At 40.3% G+C, this 19,160-nt stretch overlaps 1 protein-coding gene across 1 annotated transcript in view; it reads right to left on the reverse strand.

Moving 5' to 3' along the window:
• GABBR2 (gamma-aminobutyric acid type B receptor subunit 2) overlaps nucleotides 1-19,160 on the reverse strand; it is a 1,712,046-nt gene that overhangs the window by 15,796 nt on the left and 1,677,090 nt on the right. Inside the window, exon 17 of the mRNA XM_086967412.1 lies at nucleotides 14,331-14,460. Coding sequence (XP_086823538.1) covers nucleotides 14,331-14,460 — 130 coding nt within the window. The remainder of the gene's footprint in view (nucleotides 1-14,330; nucleotides 14,461-19,160) is intronic.

Raw genomic sequence — 19,160 nt, forward strand, 5'->3', positions numbered from 1 at the left:
ACATTATGTCACTATCCTTTACTCCCCACTCCTACCCACTTCCATTTTTTTCACGTTGTGGTACAGTGGACTAAGTTCCTTCCTTGTTGTTATTATCATAGGGAGCTTAGAGCAATTTAATTCTACCGACATGTTTTTGGCTAATTATATTTTAGATGTCCGTGTTGTGTCTGCTTCCAGGTTGCCGCTCAGCCAGTGGATGTGTGTAGAATGTTAGTATGAGTGATGATGTCATAGAGTGTTGGATGTGTGGTTGAGTGTCAGTTGAGTGTTGGGCTGAGCAGCAAGGAGGCTGCTCCTGTTGGGGTTTGTTACTTCGTTCTTTTCTGTACCTTGTACATCCTTCTTACCATCTTCATCTTGCTTAATATACCTCTTGAAGATACCACTTGGACCGGACATTTATTCAATTACTACACTGGTGACAATTGGAAAGAATCCTCAAGAACAACTGAATGTTGGAAAACGCTTGAAGAAACTCCAAGGTACGAGCATCTTGTAACTACAAACAAACTACTTATGAACTTTAAGGCTTTCTAGCACCCTACGAAACCCACCAGTGACCCTCCACTAGTCGCCCACAACTTGACTGTGCCAGTTCCGTTCTACCTGCTGTCTACTGCCTGCCTACTGTCCTGTTTCCTCCTGTCCAGCCACTTTCGGACAGAGTTTCTGAAACTGTAGTTTCCTAGAAGAGCGACGTTTGCTGCCTACTTCTACTCTCCTGCTGCCTTCCTGCTTGTCCTGCTGTCTGCTTGTACTGTAACCTTGGAAGAGGAGTCATTTTGAAGGGGTTCTTTCACCTTTTACATTTCCCTGTGACCTCCGTCAGGGGAGAAGATCTACAGTTCCTGCATGTGCCTCTACCCAAGTGTGCCACATATCTCTCTGTGATTCCCTGTTCTTCACAGTCTTGTTGCCACCCTGATATCCTGCTGGGGTGCGAGCATTATACTTGTTTTATCAGCCCTCTGGTGCCGCGATTGTTCACCGGCACCTACAGCGGAAAGAATTTGCCACCCCGGTGAGCTGATGCGACTATCTAAAGTCTACTGGCTGCGACTGAGTTTTTTCTTATTTATTTTATTTGCTGTTGTTATATATCGTGATTACCTTTCCTCCCCTTGCTCCCTCGTGCTTGCAGCACGAGACACCTCCTCATGGTTCTGGAATCCTGTCCTTCAGTCGTGGGGATTCCTTGCACGTCACTTTGGACGTTGGCTTCCTCACGACTGGACGGCTCTGGTTGTGGGTGCTTCACTTTGGAATTTAACTGAAGAATAAACCTACGAACTACAACCTACGCAAGTCTCATGACCTTTATGTAACATTTGGCGACGATCGGGATTTTCCTGCACCCACCGCCAGCCTACTCACCGAAACTCGACCACTGCTCGTTGTGCCTCCTCAGCTGAGCTCGCCTCCAGTCTGCTTCCTGCTACACCACGTCGTATGCTTCTGGACACATTTCCTGTCCATTTCCTGCCTCCCGGCGTCAATTTACTTGGTTTCTCAGCTTGTTCCTTGGCGCTGCTTCTGCCTGTCGGTTGCTGCCTCGCGCTCACTCACGCGCGCAACGTTCCGACTTCCTGCTCGCGCACTCGCGCGCTACGCTTCAGGACCAGCTCCACCGCATTTAGAAAACCACGTCTTCCTGTTTCCTAGACGACGACGCCGGCGGCCATTTTCTGCGCTCTTTAAAGCCTTCGTCCACCGCTTTGCGTTTCACACGCACTGCGCTTCCATCAATTTCACTGCGCTTCCATCAATTTCACTGCGCTTCCATCAATTTCACTGCGCTTCCATCAATTTCACTGCGCTTCCATCAATTTCACAGCGCTTTCATCAATTTCACAGCGATTTCATCGCCTTTTCAAAGTTTCAAGTACCACTTCAGCAATAGGCACGCTCATTGCCTACCATGTTTTCTTAACCCTCATTTACTCATTTTAATCGTTTTTCAACTTCAGCGACAGGCACTCTTTCCTGCCTAACATGTTCATTCATTTCACAGTTTTCAAGTGACTTCAGCGATAGGCACGCTCATTGCCTTTCACGCTCATATGTCACAGCGATAGGCACGCTCATTACCTACCACGTTTATCCATCACAGCGATAGGCACGCTCATTGCCTACCACGTTCACCTGCCACAGCGATAGGCTCGCTCATTGCCTACCACGTTTATTTGCATCAGCGATAGGCACGCTTTCTGCCTATCACTCATCTCAACCTCTCATTTTACAATTTTATTTCACGCTCTCCTTTCATTTCATCAACACAATGGCTTCTGGCCAACAGTTTCAAACACCAGCTCCTTTCCTACAAACTCCTGGTAAACCCACTCTCGCTTGGCGCAATTGGCTAAAAGGTTTTGAAAATTATTTAGTAGCCATTGATGCCACTAAGTACGATCCTCCTCGCAAAGTTGCCATTCTCTATGGTTGTCTGGGAGTTGCTGCCAAACAAGTTTTTGAAAATTTGCCGCTTGTTGCTTCTCCCGCTGGTGAATCCGGTGACAACTGGGATGCTTTCCAAGAAGCCATTGCTCGTCTTAATAAACAATATGACGATGAACCTAGCATTGTTTTAGAACGCCATAACTTCTTCAAACGAAGACAAAGTATTGATGAATCGGTAGAGGACTACATCGCTCAACTTAGAATTTTAGCTTCTACTTGTGACTTTGATGCTAGTACAGATACCTCTATCAGAGATCAATTCATATTTGCTTGCCATTCAAAAAAAATCCAGGAGCGTCTCTTAAGTTGCAAAAATCCTTCTTTAACTGAAACTATTGATATTGCCAAGGGAATTGAGCGTGCAACTTATTCTTCTAGGATTTTACAAGAGAGCATTTCTCAACCCTCTGTTCATTTAGTTGAACAATCTTCTGGCTTCACTTCCATTGACCTTGTTAACAGTTCTTCAAGACAACCAAATAGAAAACCCCTCATTTGCTACAGATGCGGATCCAGGAACCATCTTGGCAATTCTCCCACGTGTCCTGCCTCTGGTAAAAAGTGCTCCTCCTGCAAGAAAATTGGTCATTTTCCTTCTGTCTGCAGGGGTCGCAAGAGATTCACTAGAGTCAATAATATCGAGATCCAGGAAAATGTAGAGTCTTGTTCTTCCAGACTCAATGATGTCATGTTATCAATTGAATGTGATTCTCTTGAATTTACCAAAATTAAGAGTCCTTTGTGTGAATTGCTAGTCGGTACAATCACTCTCCAGGTTAAAGCTGATTCCGGTTCTCCCATCACCGTTTTGTCTGATCTCACATTTTTTGCAAATTGGCCTAAAGTTGTTCTGTCAAAATCTGATCTCCATCTCCAAGCATTTGGCGAAAAAGACATTGATATGTTGGGTTTCTTTTATTCCAACATTGCTTGTCTTGGAAGATACACTTTCACCAAAGTCTATGTTGCCATTAAGGGCAGGGATGTCGTAGGCTGGTTTGACTTAGCCAGAATGGGCTTGATCCTCAAGCCTGGTTCTGACCAACCCATTGCTTTAGGTGACATCCCTCATGACTATTATACCAGTCATGATTCTGGGAACTTTGACATTTCTGATCTTTCCTTTCCCATTGTCAAAATTGACTCCTTGCTGAGTTCTTTCCCAAACTTATTTCAAAACAAGGTTGGCACTGTGATTGGTTTTAAACATGAAATTCGTCTCAAACCCAATGCTCAACCAGTCGTTCACAAGGTCCGCCCCCTTCCTTTGAGCGCTAGAGACGAACTCAAAAGTGTTCTTAAAAATCTTTGTGACGAAGGAATCATTGCCCCCTGCGATTCCTCTGAATGGGTTTCCCCCATTGTCCTAGTTCGCAAGAAGACTGGAGAGGTTAGGTTGTGTGCCGATTTACGCTCCCTGAATAATAATATCATCGTTGATTGTCATCCCCTCCCCAAAATTCATGACCTATTGGCTAATCTGGGTGGGGCTAAATTCTTCTCCCTCCTTGACCTCAGGTCTGCCTATCACCAAATTCCCTTGTCCCTCAGGTCCCAAGAGTTAACAACATTCGTCACCCCCTTTGGTGCTTTCAAGTACCTTAGGCTTCCCTTTGGCTTGGCCTCTGCAGCCAGCATTTTCCAAAAACTAATGGACAACCTCTTTCAAGATATCCCTGGCGTACAAGCGTACCAAGACGACATCTTGGTCTACGCCAATGACTCTTTTCAGCATAATCAAACTCTTAATACCGTGCTACAAGTCCTAGAAAAAGCTGGCATGACTGTTAGACACGATAAGTGCAAATTTGGTGTCCAAGAGTTGGAATACTTGGGTCACTCCCTTTCTCCCAATGGCATTAAACCCAAGTTTTATTTAATTAAAGCCATTCGTGACGCTGAGCCTCCCAAGGATCGCGACGCACTTCGCTCCTTCCTTGGCTTATCTGAATATTACGCCAGGTTCGTTCATGGTTATGCTCAAATTGTTGAACCTTTAAGAACACTCTTAAGAAAAGGTGTAAAATTTGTTTGGTCCCAAGACTTGCAAAGAATTTTCGAGCAAGTCAAAAAGATCATCGAAGATTCACCTGCTTTGAACCCCTTTTGTGACGGCTCTATGTGCTTTATCACAGTAGACGCCAGTCTTACTGGTTTGGGTGCTGTCCTGGGTCAGTGGGTTGAGGGCAAAGAACACACGGTTGCCTTCGCTTCCAGAACCCTTCTTCCTGCTGAAACCAGGTACAGCACAATTGAAAGAGAAGCCCTGGCTTGCGTTTGGGCTATTCAAAAGTTCAAATTCTACATTTGGGGTCGCGAGTTCGAAATTTACACAGACCACAAGCCACTTATGCACATGCTCTCTGACAGCGCCTCCAATAGAGCTTCCGCTAGACTTGTTCGTCTTCTTTCCAAGCTTCACGAATTTCACTTTGTCATCAAACACATTCCCGGAGGTAAAAATTTCAGGGCCGATTGCCTTTCTAGAATGTCTCTAACTGATGATTCAATTGTTAATGATGATGTTGAGTGTGTTGTTGCCACCATTGATGCAGTTGCCGAATGTCAACCCATTTCTGAAGCAGAATGGAATACAGCTTATGCCAATGATCCTGTTCTCTGTAAAGTTAAGAATTTTATTGTCAACAAATGGCCCGAATGTAGAACCTTACCCTCTGATCTTAAAGGTTTTGCTAATGTCTCTGAAGAACTTTCTTTGGTCAATGATATGGTCATGCGCAATGATCTATTTGTTCCCCCTCAGTCTGTTCGTGATCATATCATTCGCTCTGCTCATCAGGGTCACCTCGGCATCTTTAAGACCTGTCAGCGCATCAAACAATTTTACTGGTGGCCTTCTATGGATTCTCATATTAGAAAGATGATTGACAATTGCACCCAGTGCATCCTTTCTGATAAACATTGGAAGACTCTTTCCACACCTTTATGTCCTGTCTCTCTACCGGCTGGTCCGTGGGACAAAGTAGCCTTGGACTTTTCTGGTCCCTATGATATTTTACCCTCCGAACACAAGATTCTCAAATTCCTGATTGACTATTATTCCAAATGGCTTTATTATTCCTTTTGCAATTCTGCTTCTACTGACAATGCCATTAATTTCTTGCAGTCTGTTTTTGACATTGAAGGTTTTCCCAAATCCATCGTTACCGACAATGGAACTCATTTTGTCTCCCAAAAGATGTGTTCTTTTCTCAAACGTAACGATATTTTTCATCACAAAGTTGCCTTGTACTCCCCCTCTTCAAATGGCCTTGTTGAGAGATGCAATCGCATTATCAAGGAGGGTGTCCAAACCGCCATTTCTTCTCGGCTCGACCCTCTACCCTTCGTTCATGACAAAGTGTGGGCCTACAATATTTCTCCACATTCGACCACTGGGGTCTCACCCTTTAGCCTACTTAGAAAAAGGAGAGTTCATTCCGTTCTTAATCCCAGTTGGTTGCATAAGAATTCTGTTTTATCTGATTCTTCTTTTTCTGTTCAAGATCACGTGTCTGCTAAACAATTGTCAATGAAATCTCGTTTTGATCAAGGTAAACATTCTGTTGATCAACCTTTACAGAAAGGGGATATGGTTCTTGTCAAAAATCCAAAAAGGGTTTCCAAAGGTATGTCTAAATTTTCCTCTCCAAATTTGGTTACACAAGTTAGTAAAACCTCAGCTCTTCTTGATGACAGTGGATGGTGGAACAAGCGAGCTCTTGTCAAGATCTCTCCACTTCAAGCCCATGTCATCAAGGAACATGCCACTTCAGATTCTGAGCATTGTGATTGGTTTGATTTTCTTTACTCCCAACCACATTCCTCTAACCCCGTTGCTGAATCTTCTACGCACTCTGCGGACACCGCTCCTGCTCCTTGTCCCCTTTCCCCCGTCACTCTCCCTTCCACCTCCGCTGTGCAACAATCCTCCGTTTCCGAGGAAATTTCCCTACCACATGATTCGATTCCTCAGGAACCCCCTGAAGTGGCAACCAAAAGGGCTTTTCGTTTGAAACAGTTGTCCTGCAGATTGAGAGACTATGTTTTAGAGTAATTCTGCTTTACACAGTATCTTTTCACCTTTGTTTTTGCAATTTCTCATGTTTGCTTTACACTGTACCCTTTCACCATTGTTCTTGCAATTTCTCTTGTTTGCATTTGTATGTTTGCTTTGTTTCCCTTCTTAGTGGGGAAGATGTTATATATCGTGATTACCTTTCCTCCCCTTGCTCCCTCGTGCTTGCAGCACGAGACACCTCCTCATGGTTCTGGAATCCTGTCCTTCAGTCGTGAGGATTCCTTGCACGTCACTTTGGACGTTGGCTTCCTCACGACTGGACGGCTCTGGTTGTGGGTGCTTCACTTTGGAATTTAACTGAAGAATAAACCTACGAACTACAACCTACGCAAGTCTCATGACCTTTATGTAACAGCTGTGCATTGGCACTCCGTGTGTCAGCTCCACGGCAGTTGAACCGCTGCTGTTATTTGAATGTATACACAGAGTGCGTGCAGCCTTACCTATGCTCCGCGCTCCTGCGATAACTCCTCATTTTCTTTTGTGACGTTCCTCCTTCCCTCCGTGTCTGTACAGCTGTGCAGCAATGTTCGGTGTATGTTCCTCCTTCCCTCCGTGGCTGTACAGCTGCGCAGCAATGTTTGGTGTATGTTCGTGCCGGGAGCCACCCAGCATTTCTCACGTCGGTGGGCCTCCATCTTGTGGTTGATGTACACCACAAGCTCTGCCGCAATGTTTTACACTGCATTCCTGTCTCTTTTGCCACACAAGATCCTCTCTTCAGATGTAGCCGGAACGTCGTTGAATTCAGTGGTCTGCTTGTCTCTACCTTCTTTTAGTTTCTACATGCCTCCATCTTTCCAAGAATTCCTTACTTCTCGGCTTCTTCATTACTATACTTCAAGTCTCGGAGCCGACATTTAACTTTGGATTGTATAGACATGATTGAACAGTGCCATCCAGCGGTCATCTAGCACCACTGCATCTGTTCTAGAAAAAGAAAAGTCCATGTATTTGCATGTCCTTCAAAACCTTTGTTTAGTACTCGACGATGCCTTTGTTGGTCAACTTTCCTCTAAATTCATAGCAAGGTATAGTTCCATTCCGTTTATGCATCAGCTGCACACTACGATGACTACGGTGACCACTTTATTTGTTTTATTTTATTATTTTTCTGGGAACCTTTCTTAGAGTTTAAAATGCTTTAGTTTGTCATGTATTTACTGCGATATGAAATTTACACATATTGTCAGTGCGTTGTCATTTTTATTTCTTATGCTACACTTGTCCAGTGGCAGTAATACTTTACTTTACAATTTCTTGTTGTTCTGTTGCAAGTTTACTTTACTTACAAATTCCTTAGAAATTTTTAATTGAGATTTGTGAGCGATATTGCTCGTATGCTAAGTGACTCATGTCAGCTACACTGTTAATACTTTACGTTACTTTACCTGACACTGCCAGAAGTTTTGATTATGATTGATGAGCCATAGTCATGTCACCTACGATGTTAATACATTATGTTACAGTACTTTAGAGTGCCAGAATTTACATTGCTTAAAGCATCTATTACAACAGCCTACTGGTTGTATATTTTACATTACAGTGCTTCCTTCTCAACTTCTTGTAGGATAATGTTCATTGTTCCTATTATAGTAATTCTTGCAACGTTACTTTAATGACAAATTCCACATGGAATTCCTTATTGAGATTTATGAGCGATTTTGCTCCTATGTTACGTGGCTTTTCAGATCACTTGTACTGTTATACTTTATTGTACGTTACTGTGCCATTTTACGTGATTTTTTAGGTCGCCTTCACTACTATACATTATGTTACGTTACATTGCCTGCCTTGTGTCTTATCCTCATGTCTGCGGATTCGTCACTCACAATGTTTCTTACATCCATTACAGTGTTTACTAGGTACATTACTTAACGTTACTTTACAGTGCCTTCCCTTAAGGCATATGTTACAATGCCTATTGGCTGTACAATTTGCATTACAGTGCTTATTACTTTACAGTTACAGAAACGCTACAGTACTTTCTTTCCAAGCTCCTGTTGGAGAGCTGTCTTTGTTCTGTTTCTTACAATTTATATTACAGTACTTTACGTTAAACTTTTGTACTTTATTTACATATACCCTATTCATGAGATCTATGACAGTCTGTATTTTCCTCTTACATGGTACCTGTGCGTTGATTTTACATTTTATTACTGTCATGTGTCACATTATTATTCTCATGTGTATTTTCTTTATCCAAATGAGTTTTCCTTATACATATCTTTTACATTTTGAGAGTGTTTTTCTTGGCTTTATCATGTACTATCTGTTTTTTTCAATTGCTGTTTCTGCTTGCCATCTCCACATTGGTCTGGCCAACTGGTGTATTTTGGTGGGGAATAGGAGCGTCAACTCATTTTTTCTCTGTGTGTTGTGTTACTATTGCTGTGCTATTTTTGTCTTTCTTTGCCTTGTTAATATCTCCTTACTTTGTAAGTATCTCCTACTTCTCTTCTTCCTCTGCCTTCCACATGATTTACATTTTAATTCAAATCTGTGTTGTTTCTGGATCACTGAAAAAATATTGAATACAAAAATGTAGCCGAAAAAAATATCGAAGTAAAAATATAGAAAGACAAAATATCGAAATCCTATCTACAAACAGGTAAGTACAAAAATATAGAATAAAAATATTGAATAAATATATATACTTAATAAAAATATCGAATTTATAAAAATTCTTTAAAATTAATGAAATAATAACTATAATTAATGAAAACATACTTAAAAATATTTAAATAACTTAAACATTATTAAATAATCAATTCAAGTTAAGAAAATAAAAATACAACTTGATTTTTTAACACATATATATATTAACATATTAATAGAAAATATACAATATTTTTACTGTAGCATAGCAAGAGGTTAAAATGTATTATAACCACTCCAGCAACTGCAACAGTAGGGTAAACATTGGATAGCGTAGGGGTAAAAATTACTATTCCCACTCCAGAGGGTGCAACAGTAGGGAAAGCGTTGGATAGTGTAGGGGTAAAAATTACTATTCCCACTCTAGAGGGTGCAACAGTAGGGAAAGCGTTGGATAGCGTAGGGGTAAAAAATACTATTCCCACTCCAGAGAGTGCAACAGTAGGGAAAGCGTTGGATAGCGTAGGGGTAAAAATTACTATTCCCACTCTAGTGAGCTTAACTGTAGAGAAAGTAAATATTTTATATATTAATAAATATAAATTAAATATCAACACCAATACAAAATTAATTAACAGGAAAATACCAATTTAATACAATATAATAATTAATCAATTAAAAAAATATTAATTACTAAAATTCATCAACTATTAATACAAATTAATTACCAATTTACAATTAATGAATTAAAAAATCAAATTTAATTACCAATTAATTCAAAATAAATACCACTAAATAAATAAAAACATTTAATTAATTACAATTAAATAACTTCCCATCCTATTCCCCTATAAACCCACAACCCGCTACGGAAAATAAATTAATGAATTCACTTAATTATCAATTAATCCATTAACAAAAATTATTTACCAATTAATAATGAATTAATTACCAATTAAAAATTAATGAACAATTTTTTCAAAATAAATACCAATATATAAATTAAAATATTTAATTAATTAAAATTAAATTACTTCCCACCCTATTCCCCTATAAACCCACAACCCGCTTCAGAAAATAAATTAATAAAATTCACATAATCATCAATTAATAAATTAATAAAAATTAATTACCAATTAAAAATGAATTAATTACCAATTAAAAATTAATTAACAATGTATTCAAAATAAATACCAACAAAATAAATTAACATATTTAATTAATTATAATTAAATTACTTCCCACCCTATTCCCCTATAAACCCACAACCCGCTACAGAATTAAATTACACAAAAATGAAATAACATAAAATTAATCACTTAAAATAAATTATAAAAAATATACACTTTGTACACACATACTAACATACAAAACACTTTAAAAAATTCGATATTAAAAATGTGATAATTTTAATAACCTATATTATATACTTCGATATTTTGACTTTCTATATTTATAAAAAATCGATATTACATTACTTACCTTAAAAACGATATTTTTGATGACTATATTCTGTTCATTCGATATTTTGTCCATTCTATATTTTGAAGTCGATATTTGTGTAATTCGATATTTTGTACTCAATATTTTGTCTGTATACCGTTGTTTCTATTAAAGGGGGAAGAAGAGTGTGGGTTATTCCAGTTTTTCTTTGTCAATGTAGGCATGGTCTCCATCTTCTATAATTCGGTGCTTTATGTTCTCTTTGCATGTCTGCCCATTATTATGGTATGTTCTTACTGGAGATACCTAATGTTATTTACATGCTTACTACTGGTATCTTCCATTGTAATGTTGTTATTATGCCCACTCCTTGTATCTTCCTTCCTTTTATTATTAAAAGGGGAAGATGTGTTGTGTCTGCTTCCAGCTTGCTGCTCAGCCAGTGGATGTGTGTAGAATGTTAGTATGAGTGATGATGCCATGGAGTGTTAGATGTGTGGGTGAGTGTCAGTTGAGTGTTGCGCTGAGCAGCAAGGCGGCTGCTCCTGTTGGGGTTCGTTACTTCGTTCTTTTCTCTACCTTGTACATCCTTCTCACCATCTTCATCTTGCTTAATATACCTCTTGAAGATACCACTTGGACCGGACATGCATTCAATTACTACAGTCTGTATTCTGCCGAGGCCCCCAATATTTTCTCATGGCTTACTTACCTTAATACCTTTCTCATAGGCACTATTCTTTTTGCTTGTCGTTTCTAATGACACACACAGGACACAATGCGTTACGGCATTCGGTTGCCTACCCTACTCCCAATTTGGTTACTTCAATCAGTGAGATTGCGCTGCCTATTGTTACTTTATTCTCCACAGGTTCACCTTTCCTGGGTCTCGTGACACGGCTGACCATAATTTACCTGACTGGGGATTCATCGCGCCCTGAGCTGCTTGTTTCACTTTTAGAGCAGACATAGTACTCCATTTGTAAGGTATTTTTTCTTTATGCTCTATTCTTATTTTTCCCATTTCCTTCTTCCCTGAAATTTTAATTGGTGTTTCTGTTTACTGTTGTTTGCTTGAGACATACCAGCGACCTATCTTTCCTTCCTGGATCTTCATTATTTGCTGATAATTACCTGCCTGTGGCGCCTTGGTTGACTCTGCTCTCCCGTAAGTCTTGCTCACTGCTTCAGTTTCTTCCTTCACACCCTCCTTTCTTCCTTGACATCACTTTTTTTCGGTTTCGGTTATTGAACCTGTCTGGATTGCTCTCCTCATCCTCGTGCATCCGGTATCATGGTTTTCTCGGTCTTTCCATGGTTTCTATCTAGCTTGAGCTACGTCCTTTGCACACTGTGGACTATTCTAATTTCTTACACGAGGTGTGGCCTAGGCACTGGAGATCACTATCAGTTATGCTTTATCTGTCCGCTCTTTAATATTCCCTTTTGTTTTGGGGAACAAGATTGCCATCAACCTTTGTTTCCTTTTTCTATTTGTAGAATGGTGTCTTGATTCTCGTTTTATTTACACCTCCACCCCGCCATCATCCATGTGGCACCTTTATCCTTCCAGTTCTGTGCCCTGAATAAGGTGGTGGCTTCATTGAAGCCTGACATCAAAACGCACATCAGCACACCCAGTGACAGGAGTGACTTAGTGGTGTATTGACTGAGCAAAAAGAACCTGATCTACTTCAACAGCTTCAACTTACCTCTTTTTCCAATAAAGCACATTATGAAAATGCTACTCAATTAAAGAAAATGTACATACAAATGCTTTGTAATCAATATAGTCTACATAGACACCCACTGTATTACGTTTGTTAAAAACTACTTCTTTACTACTGTTCAATATTTTACTTTTCAATATTTTTCTGCTCATGACCCCACTATTAGCCTGTGTAGTGGTTCTTGTCCTTAACCACCATTGTTACTGGTGTGCTTTGACAGTATGGTAGATGTGTGGGCATGACTCAAGTATGATTGATTTAATGAGAGAGTTGTGTTGTGGAATTTGATATGCCTTTGATATTCTTTAATGTTCTTGTATTGATTCACTTGTGATGGGGGGTATTTTTGTGTTGCATTTATGTTTATGTGGTCTCATTCTGAAAAAGATCATGCTATCAACTCAAACTGATTTGTTCTATGATATATAAAAAAAGTAAAAGAATTGAAAAAATGTATATATTTTTTCACTTTAAAAAAAATACACGTTTATATAGTATTGTTGATATTCTGGCAATTTTATGTTATTGTGGGTTATGCAGCAAATCTCTTGTTTTCTCCCTTGGGATATTTCCTTGTTGTGTTTTTTATTCAGAGACGCAACGCACTCACTTTGCATCATAGGCAGGTGACATCTATTCGCTTCTTGTGTAGGGTGTGATTTATTGTTTAATATGGGCTTGAGACATCTAGAGAAAACCCAGTGGGCCAACTGTTCCTCTCCAACATAGAAATAAAGTAACTATATTGGTCCATGGTCGTAACGAATAGTTCACAAATCATCACGAGTGCAACATTGTCAGGCAAATTTATAGAGTTTAAGCCTTGTCCCCAGTACGAACCATACTGGGAAGTAATATCCAAGCCTAGAGACAGAATTCTTTATTTCCAATTTCGGGTGGACACTAGCATTCAAATCTTTCACTCACAAATAGTATAATACTAATGACAGCAGATGTCATCATGTGTAGAACACGAGGAGACCTACTCTCACATTCTATTCATCTGTACTGCTTTGAAGGTCCTCCCCACTGGAAAAAAAATGTTAAAACCATTGTGTAAAAATGTGGGCACTAGGTCTAGTACCACCGCATAAGGAATATTGCAGACAAACACAAACGAACTGTGTATAATATCAACAATCAAATTTTGAAGTTGGATGTGGTCAATTTGTTGGCCACTCAAACTAGTAATTAACAACAACAGGGGCAGCCCTAAAAACCTGAACCATGGACAAACAATACTGGAATCCTAACAAGGGTTCAAGTTAACACAATACATACATTAAATATTAATCAAAAATAAAAACGAACAACGAATCAGGTACTTGGGATAATTAACGTGCCAGTTATATGCCCCCTATCCCTAGAATTAATTGAATCTGTATTTTTTCCAGGCGTGGACCGGGGCCCAGTGTGAGTCAAAGTAAAGTACATGATAACAAATTGGAGAAAGGATGATCTATGTAGGGGACATCAAGCAAGGGATCACGAATCACAATGACTAAATTAATCCCTATGTATAGTTGACGCAGGGTCATGCAATGTCTAATATCATTTCTGACGCAAATGTTAAAGACGCATTATAGAAGAGGATATTACAGAATAGGAGCTATAGAAAATATACAAAAAGCTGGGATTTTATAGGTAGGTGTAAGCATTGTGTGTAAAGTATGAATTTGCGAGGGGATTACACAGAGTTGGGAAGGCCAGGCAGGGAGACCACAGTTCTTGCTGGATTCCAGACGATGTCAACATGGCACCAAGCAAGGGTAATAGGTAGTGGCCAAAGTGTTAAGGATATGTCGCTGAAACATTAGGTGATATCTAGCATGGTAAGATCAGGCAAGACATATGGGGTAACATAGGTTGACAATTAAAGTAATCTTGTGCATTTCATATGAAAGGTGCCTAATTAGGCAAAACCATTCCCTCCCAATTCCCCACGTTGCTCTACTGGGTACAGAGGTCTTCCCCCCCCAATAATAACAGGTATTGCAGCTATATCACACGTTTCTTACCTTTGCTGTCTGTGAAGTTTCGGATGCTTAGGATGGCATTAAGTTCCTGATAATGATTTTGCTTAATATAAGTTGTTTTCTCAGGTGTATCTTGAAGCTGCATAGTGACCTCTTCTAAGTCCTTATCCAGCTGAAAAAAGACAATAATTGTGTCACAGATCAAACAGTGGGCATGGGTTTATGAGCTAATCACGAGATTTGAGTGGAAATATCTCACAATATCAAGTGACAAAATATCTGCTCGATCGTGGTAACCAAAATATCTAATGTTTGCTACCATAAAATGATAAAATACATCTATTTACCTCAGAGAAAGATAACTATATATCCCCTGAAAAATATGCGGCCAAGGGGGATGGGGTCCCTGGAACCTGGTAATGGTTCGGTTAGGACGGCTGCACTCCCCCTCCCCTAAAATTAAATTAAAGCAAACCTCCAGCCCTGGTCCATCTGGGGGAGGGGTGGTGGGATAACAGCTGAAAAGGGTGGGAACATGCCATTTTTTCTATACAACCCTGGATCTTCAGCAGATCTGTATTCCATCCAAAAAAACTTTGCTGCCCCCTCTCACTAGGCTTGGGGGGGGGGGGGCAGCGGAGTGATACTCTGCCCACCCTAAGTCTCGAGGGTGCCAAATATGGTATTTAAAAAATACTTTTTACAGGATGCTGACTGAATCCCTGAGTCTTAACATATCCCCACCACATCTTTGTTGATGTGGTGGCAGCCAATCAGATCTTACTTTGAGATCTTTTGGATCAGTGGAGGATCTGCGTCCCTTTATATATACACATTTGGAACCTAAATTTCCCAAAACTATTCAACCAAATCACATAAAGCATGCTTGTTGGACCAAAATCTAGCTTTCTGCCAAATATGGTGCAATTCCGAGCAGCTGTTTTTGCGGTACTGCTGTTCAATCTTCCTATGAAACATTGCGCCAGATAAATACATTTTGCGACTCCCCATTTTAATTAAGATATAATCTATTAATAAATTGTGTTCTTTTCAGAAATAGCAGAGTGTATGCCTGTCACCTCCTAAACTGCAATTCTATCTTGCTTAGTACAGGGTAACTTAGGGGCCGTAGGTGTTTAAGTGGCACACACCAAGACATAGCAATGTGTTTTTGGTCTAGACACCAACTAGAAAAGCAAACTCATTACAGGGCCGGTAGCTCCTAACCTAGGTAGTAAGCCTAGTAGAAGCAATTTAGGTCGGCTAGTGAAAGGTTGTCCAATAAGTACAGTTACTGTTGAAAATATGCACTTCCACAACTCTCTTATTTTATTAGCATTTCCGTATTATATGATTAAAAATGGCTTTACCTACTTTATGTCTGAAACTAGCATCTCCATGATACTCCCTTGTTTGACCTGGCTCTCTCTTTAGGTTCATACCCAAATGTTTTGCATTTTCCCCTCAACTCTTTGCTGAATTCGTCTTTGTTGGCCCTGCGGTTCTCTGCAATTTACCACTGCTAACCAGTGCTAAAGTACTTGTGTTTACTCCCCTAAAACATGTAGAATTGGGTTAATTTAATTTACTGGTAAGTCCATTGTAGAGTGGTATACCATAAAGACAGGGCCTGTAAATTAAATACTAAAAGTGAGTCTGCAGCACCTATTATGCCACCCACATAAATAGCACCTTAAAACATGTCCCAGGCCTTCACTGCAGCCTGAATGCAGTCTTAAACTGCCATGTCAACTTGGCATTTAAACCCCTTGCTAAGCATTAAACTCCCTTTTTTTAAATATGTCACTTCTAGGTAGCCCATAGGGCAGTGTCCTATGTAATCAAAAGGCTGGACATGTACTTTTAAGTTTTACCTGTCCGGTCAGTGAAAAACATTCATATTTGTTTTTCACTACTGTAAGTCCTACCCCACCCACAGAATAGCATTAGAGATTCCTTATTACATTTAATAAGCTGTCATTTCCAATTGGGAGCAGGAAATTATGTCATGTTTGGTAGCTATGGAATTATAATGATACCTTCTAAAGATAAAGTCGGATTTCGCATTACAATTTTGAAAATGTCACGTTTAGAAAGCTGGTGCAATCATGGATAACATATATCAGAGATACAACAGATTGTTTGGCAAGAATTGCTGCTATCAGTCATTTAGTAGGTGAAACAACTGTATTCTGCACTATTGATGTAGTAGTAGCACTATACACCTCAATTGCCCACATGGAAGGCATGGAGGCCATGGAATGGCGACTTTTGAACTCAGAGCTGGATCGTGAATTTTGTGTGTTATTACTAGAACTGTTACATTTCTCCCTATACCACAGTTATTTCTCGTGGAAATCTGACTTCTTCCTACAAAGGACGGGTACATCTATGGGGTTCCCTGGGGCCCTAGCATACGCAAATACCTTCATGGCGTACTTCGAAGACCAATTCATTTTAAAAGATCGCAAATGGACGGAGAGCACATTACTATTAGTCAGATTCATTGATGACATTCTTGTTATATGGAAGGGAGACACTGTGGAACTGGAAGAACGGATCAGTGAAATGAACACAAAAAACCCACGCATTAAGTTTACATACAATATTCAAAAAGAGCTAATTCAATTTTTGGACACTGAACTTTATAAAACTTTGGAAGGAATATCAACAACAGTGTTCAGGAAGTCAACAGATGTTAACAACACCTTACATTATGAAAGTGCTCATCCAAAAACTCTGAAGGACCACCTGCCCACCTCACAACTGATTAGGATCAAGAGGATTTCATCAGAATCAAACCAATGTGAAACACTGATCAAAGCACAGGTGGAACGCTATAAAGAACGGGGCTACCCAGAGAAGGTACTTGAGGAATCAGAAAAAAAGGTGGCAAGGTTGAACAGAAACAGTCTATTGAAAAAATCTGAGAAATCAACAAACGAACGCATAGTATTCATCTTGAAGTATTCATCACAAGCAGCAACTGTCAAGAAAATAATACGCCAACGATGGGGAATCATTGCAAACGAACCAGACTTTGTGAACTTATTTAAACACACCCCTATTTTTGCCCACAGACGAGGCAAGATTCTCAGTGAAATTCTAAAGAAGAAGGAAAGAGCCAGAGCCCAAAATTTCAAAGGTATGAGAAGATGTATGAATTGTGGACAATGTGGCAATGTCATAGTGGGGGACAAATTTGGACACCCTAACACGGGACAGAGCATCAAACTCAAACACAACGCTGACTGCAACACAACAGGAGTCATTTACGCGATACGTTGCCCCTGCAGCTTGGTATATGTAGGGAGGACAGCAAGAAAAGTTCAAACCAGAATCATAGCACATAAAAGCACAATACGGAACAAAACATTGTCATCAAATCTGGCAGCACATTGGGTAAAGGAAGCACACACCATTCCACAACTCAGATACACAGGGAGCCTCTGGGAGTCTGAGTTCCGCAGGGCTCTGTGTTGAGCCCGACTCTTTTTAACATCTTAATGACCCCTTTGGCGGCATTGGCGGAGTCTTTCGGGGCCCAGATCGTATCCTATGCCGATGACACCCAGCTACTCTTTTCGTGTAAGAAAGGAGGAGATTTTGATAGAGAGAGTATCCGGGAATGCCTTGGGGCTGTTTTTAAATGGTTCCAGCTGAACAGCCTCAAGTGCAACTCAGATAAGTCTGAGGTACTCTTCTTCGGCTGTTCATCGGATCCGGACTGGCAGGCATGGTGGCCTATTAATATGTTCCCCCCGTCTTGCTCGTCCCAGCTGGCTAAGAACCTGGGGGTCAAGATGGACAAGGGTCTGACGTTGAGATCTCAGATCCTTGGTTTAACGGGAACATGTTTTGGTCTCCTCAAGATGCTCCGGAAGTTTCTGCCTCTTCTCTCAGAGGAGCATAGGAAGATGACAGTGCAGGCCTTGATCGGTTCAAGACTGGATAATTCCAACGTCCTCTATCTGGGCCTGCCGGAATATCTATTGCAGCGGCTGCAGGTTGTTCAGAACGCGGCTGCGAGGGCCACCTATGGCCCAAATAGGCACGCCAGCGCTGCCGGCCTGTTGCAGTCGCTCCATTGGCTGCCTATCCGGAAGCGGATTGCCTTTAAGGCCTTGACCTTGGCCTATAAAGCTCTTCATGCTGTGGGAGCAAAGTATCTCCAAGCCTTTTACCACCGGCTCGATCTCTAAGATCTGAATCTTTGTTTCTTGCGGTGGTCCCGCGAGTAAAAAGAGCCCGCATTGGAGGCCGCGCCTTTGGGTTGCTGGCGCCACAGTTGTGGAACACTTTGCCGTTGACATTACGCGGTGCTACTAATTTGCTTGCCTTCAGGAAGGGCCTTAAAACCTGGCTTTTTGCCCTTTAGGCCATTTTCCCTCTGATTCTGTTTCTTTTATTCTGTTTTTACATCACTGTGTTGTGTTATTCTGCTACAGGGCTCAATAAAAGCGCCGGGACACTCTTTTTGAGTAGCTGTGCGCTATACAAGACAATATATAACATAACATAACATAACATAACAGTGTTGGAAGTAGTAGAGCGTCACACAGAGAGAGACCACCATACATTTTTATCACAAAGGGAAACATTTTGGATTACACATCTTGAGATAATGAACCCTGGGGGTCTCAATGATCATTATGAATTACTATGCTTTCTTTAATGTATAAACATTGTTATATGAGTCATGCGAGACATTGAACATCAGTGATAACAAGGGATCTGTATATGCACTTCTTAATTTACTTAATTTACTCTTTTAATTCATTTTTGGGATTTAATCTATTATTTTTCCATTTCTTCAGTCTGTTTCTTTTTTCCTCTTTCATTTCCTTCGATATGCACACTTCATTTAGGACG

This window comes from Lissotriton vulgaris, chromosome 4_1, assembly GCF_964263255.1.
Source record: "Lissotriton vulgaris chromosome 4_1, aLisVul1.2, whole genome shotgun sequence".
In the NCBI taxonomy this organism is placed as follows: Eukaryota; Metazoa; Chordata; class Amphibia; order Caudata; family Salamandridae; genus Lissotriton; species Lissotriton vulgaris.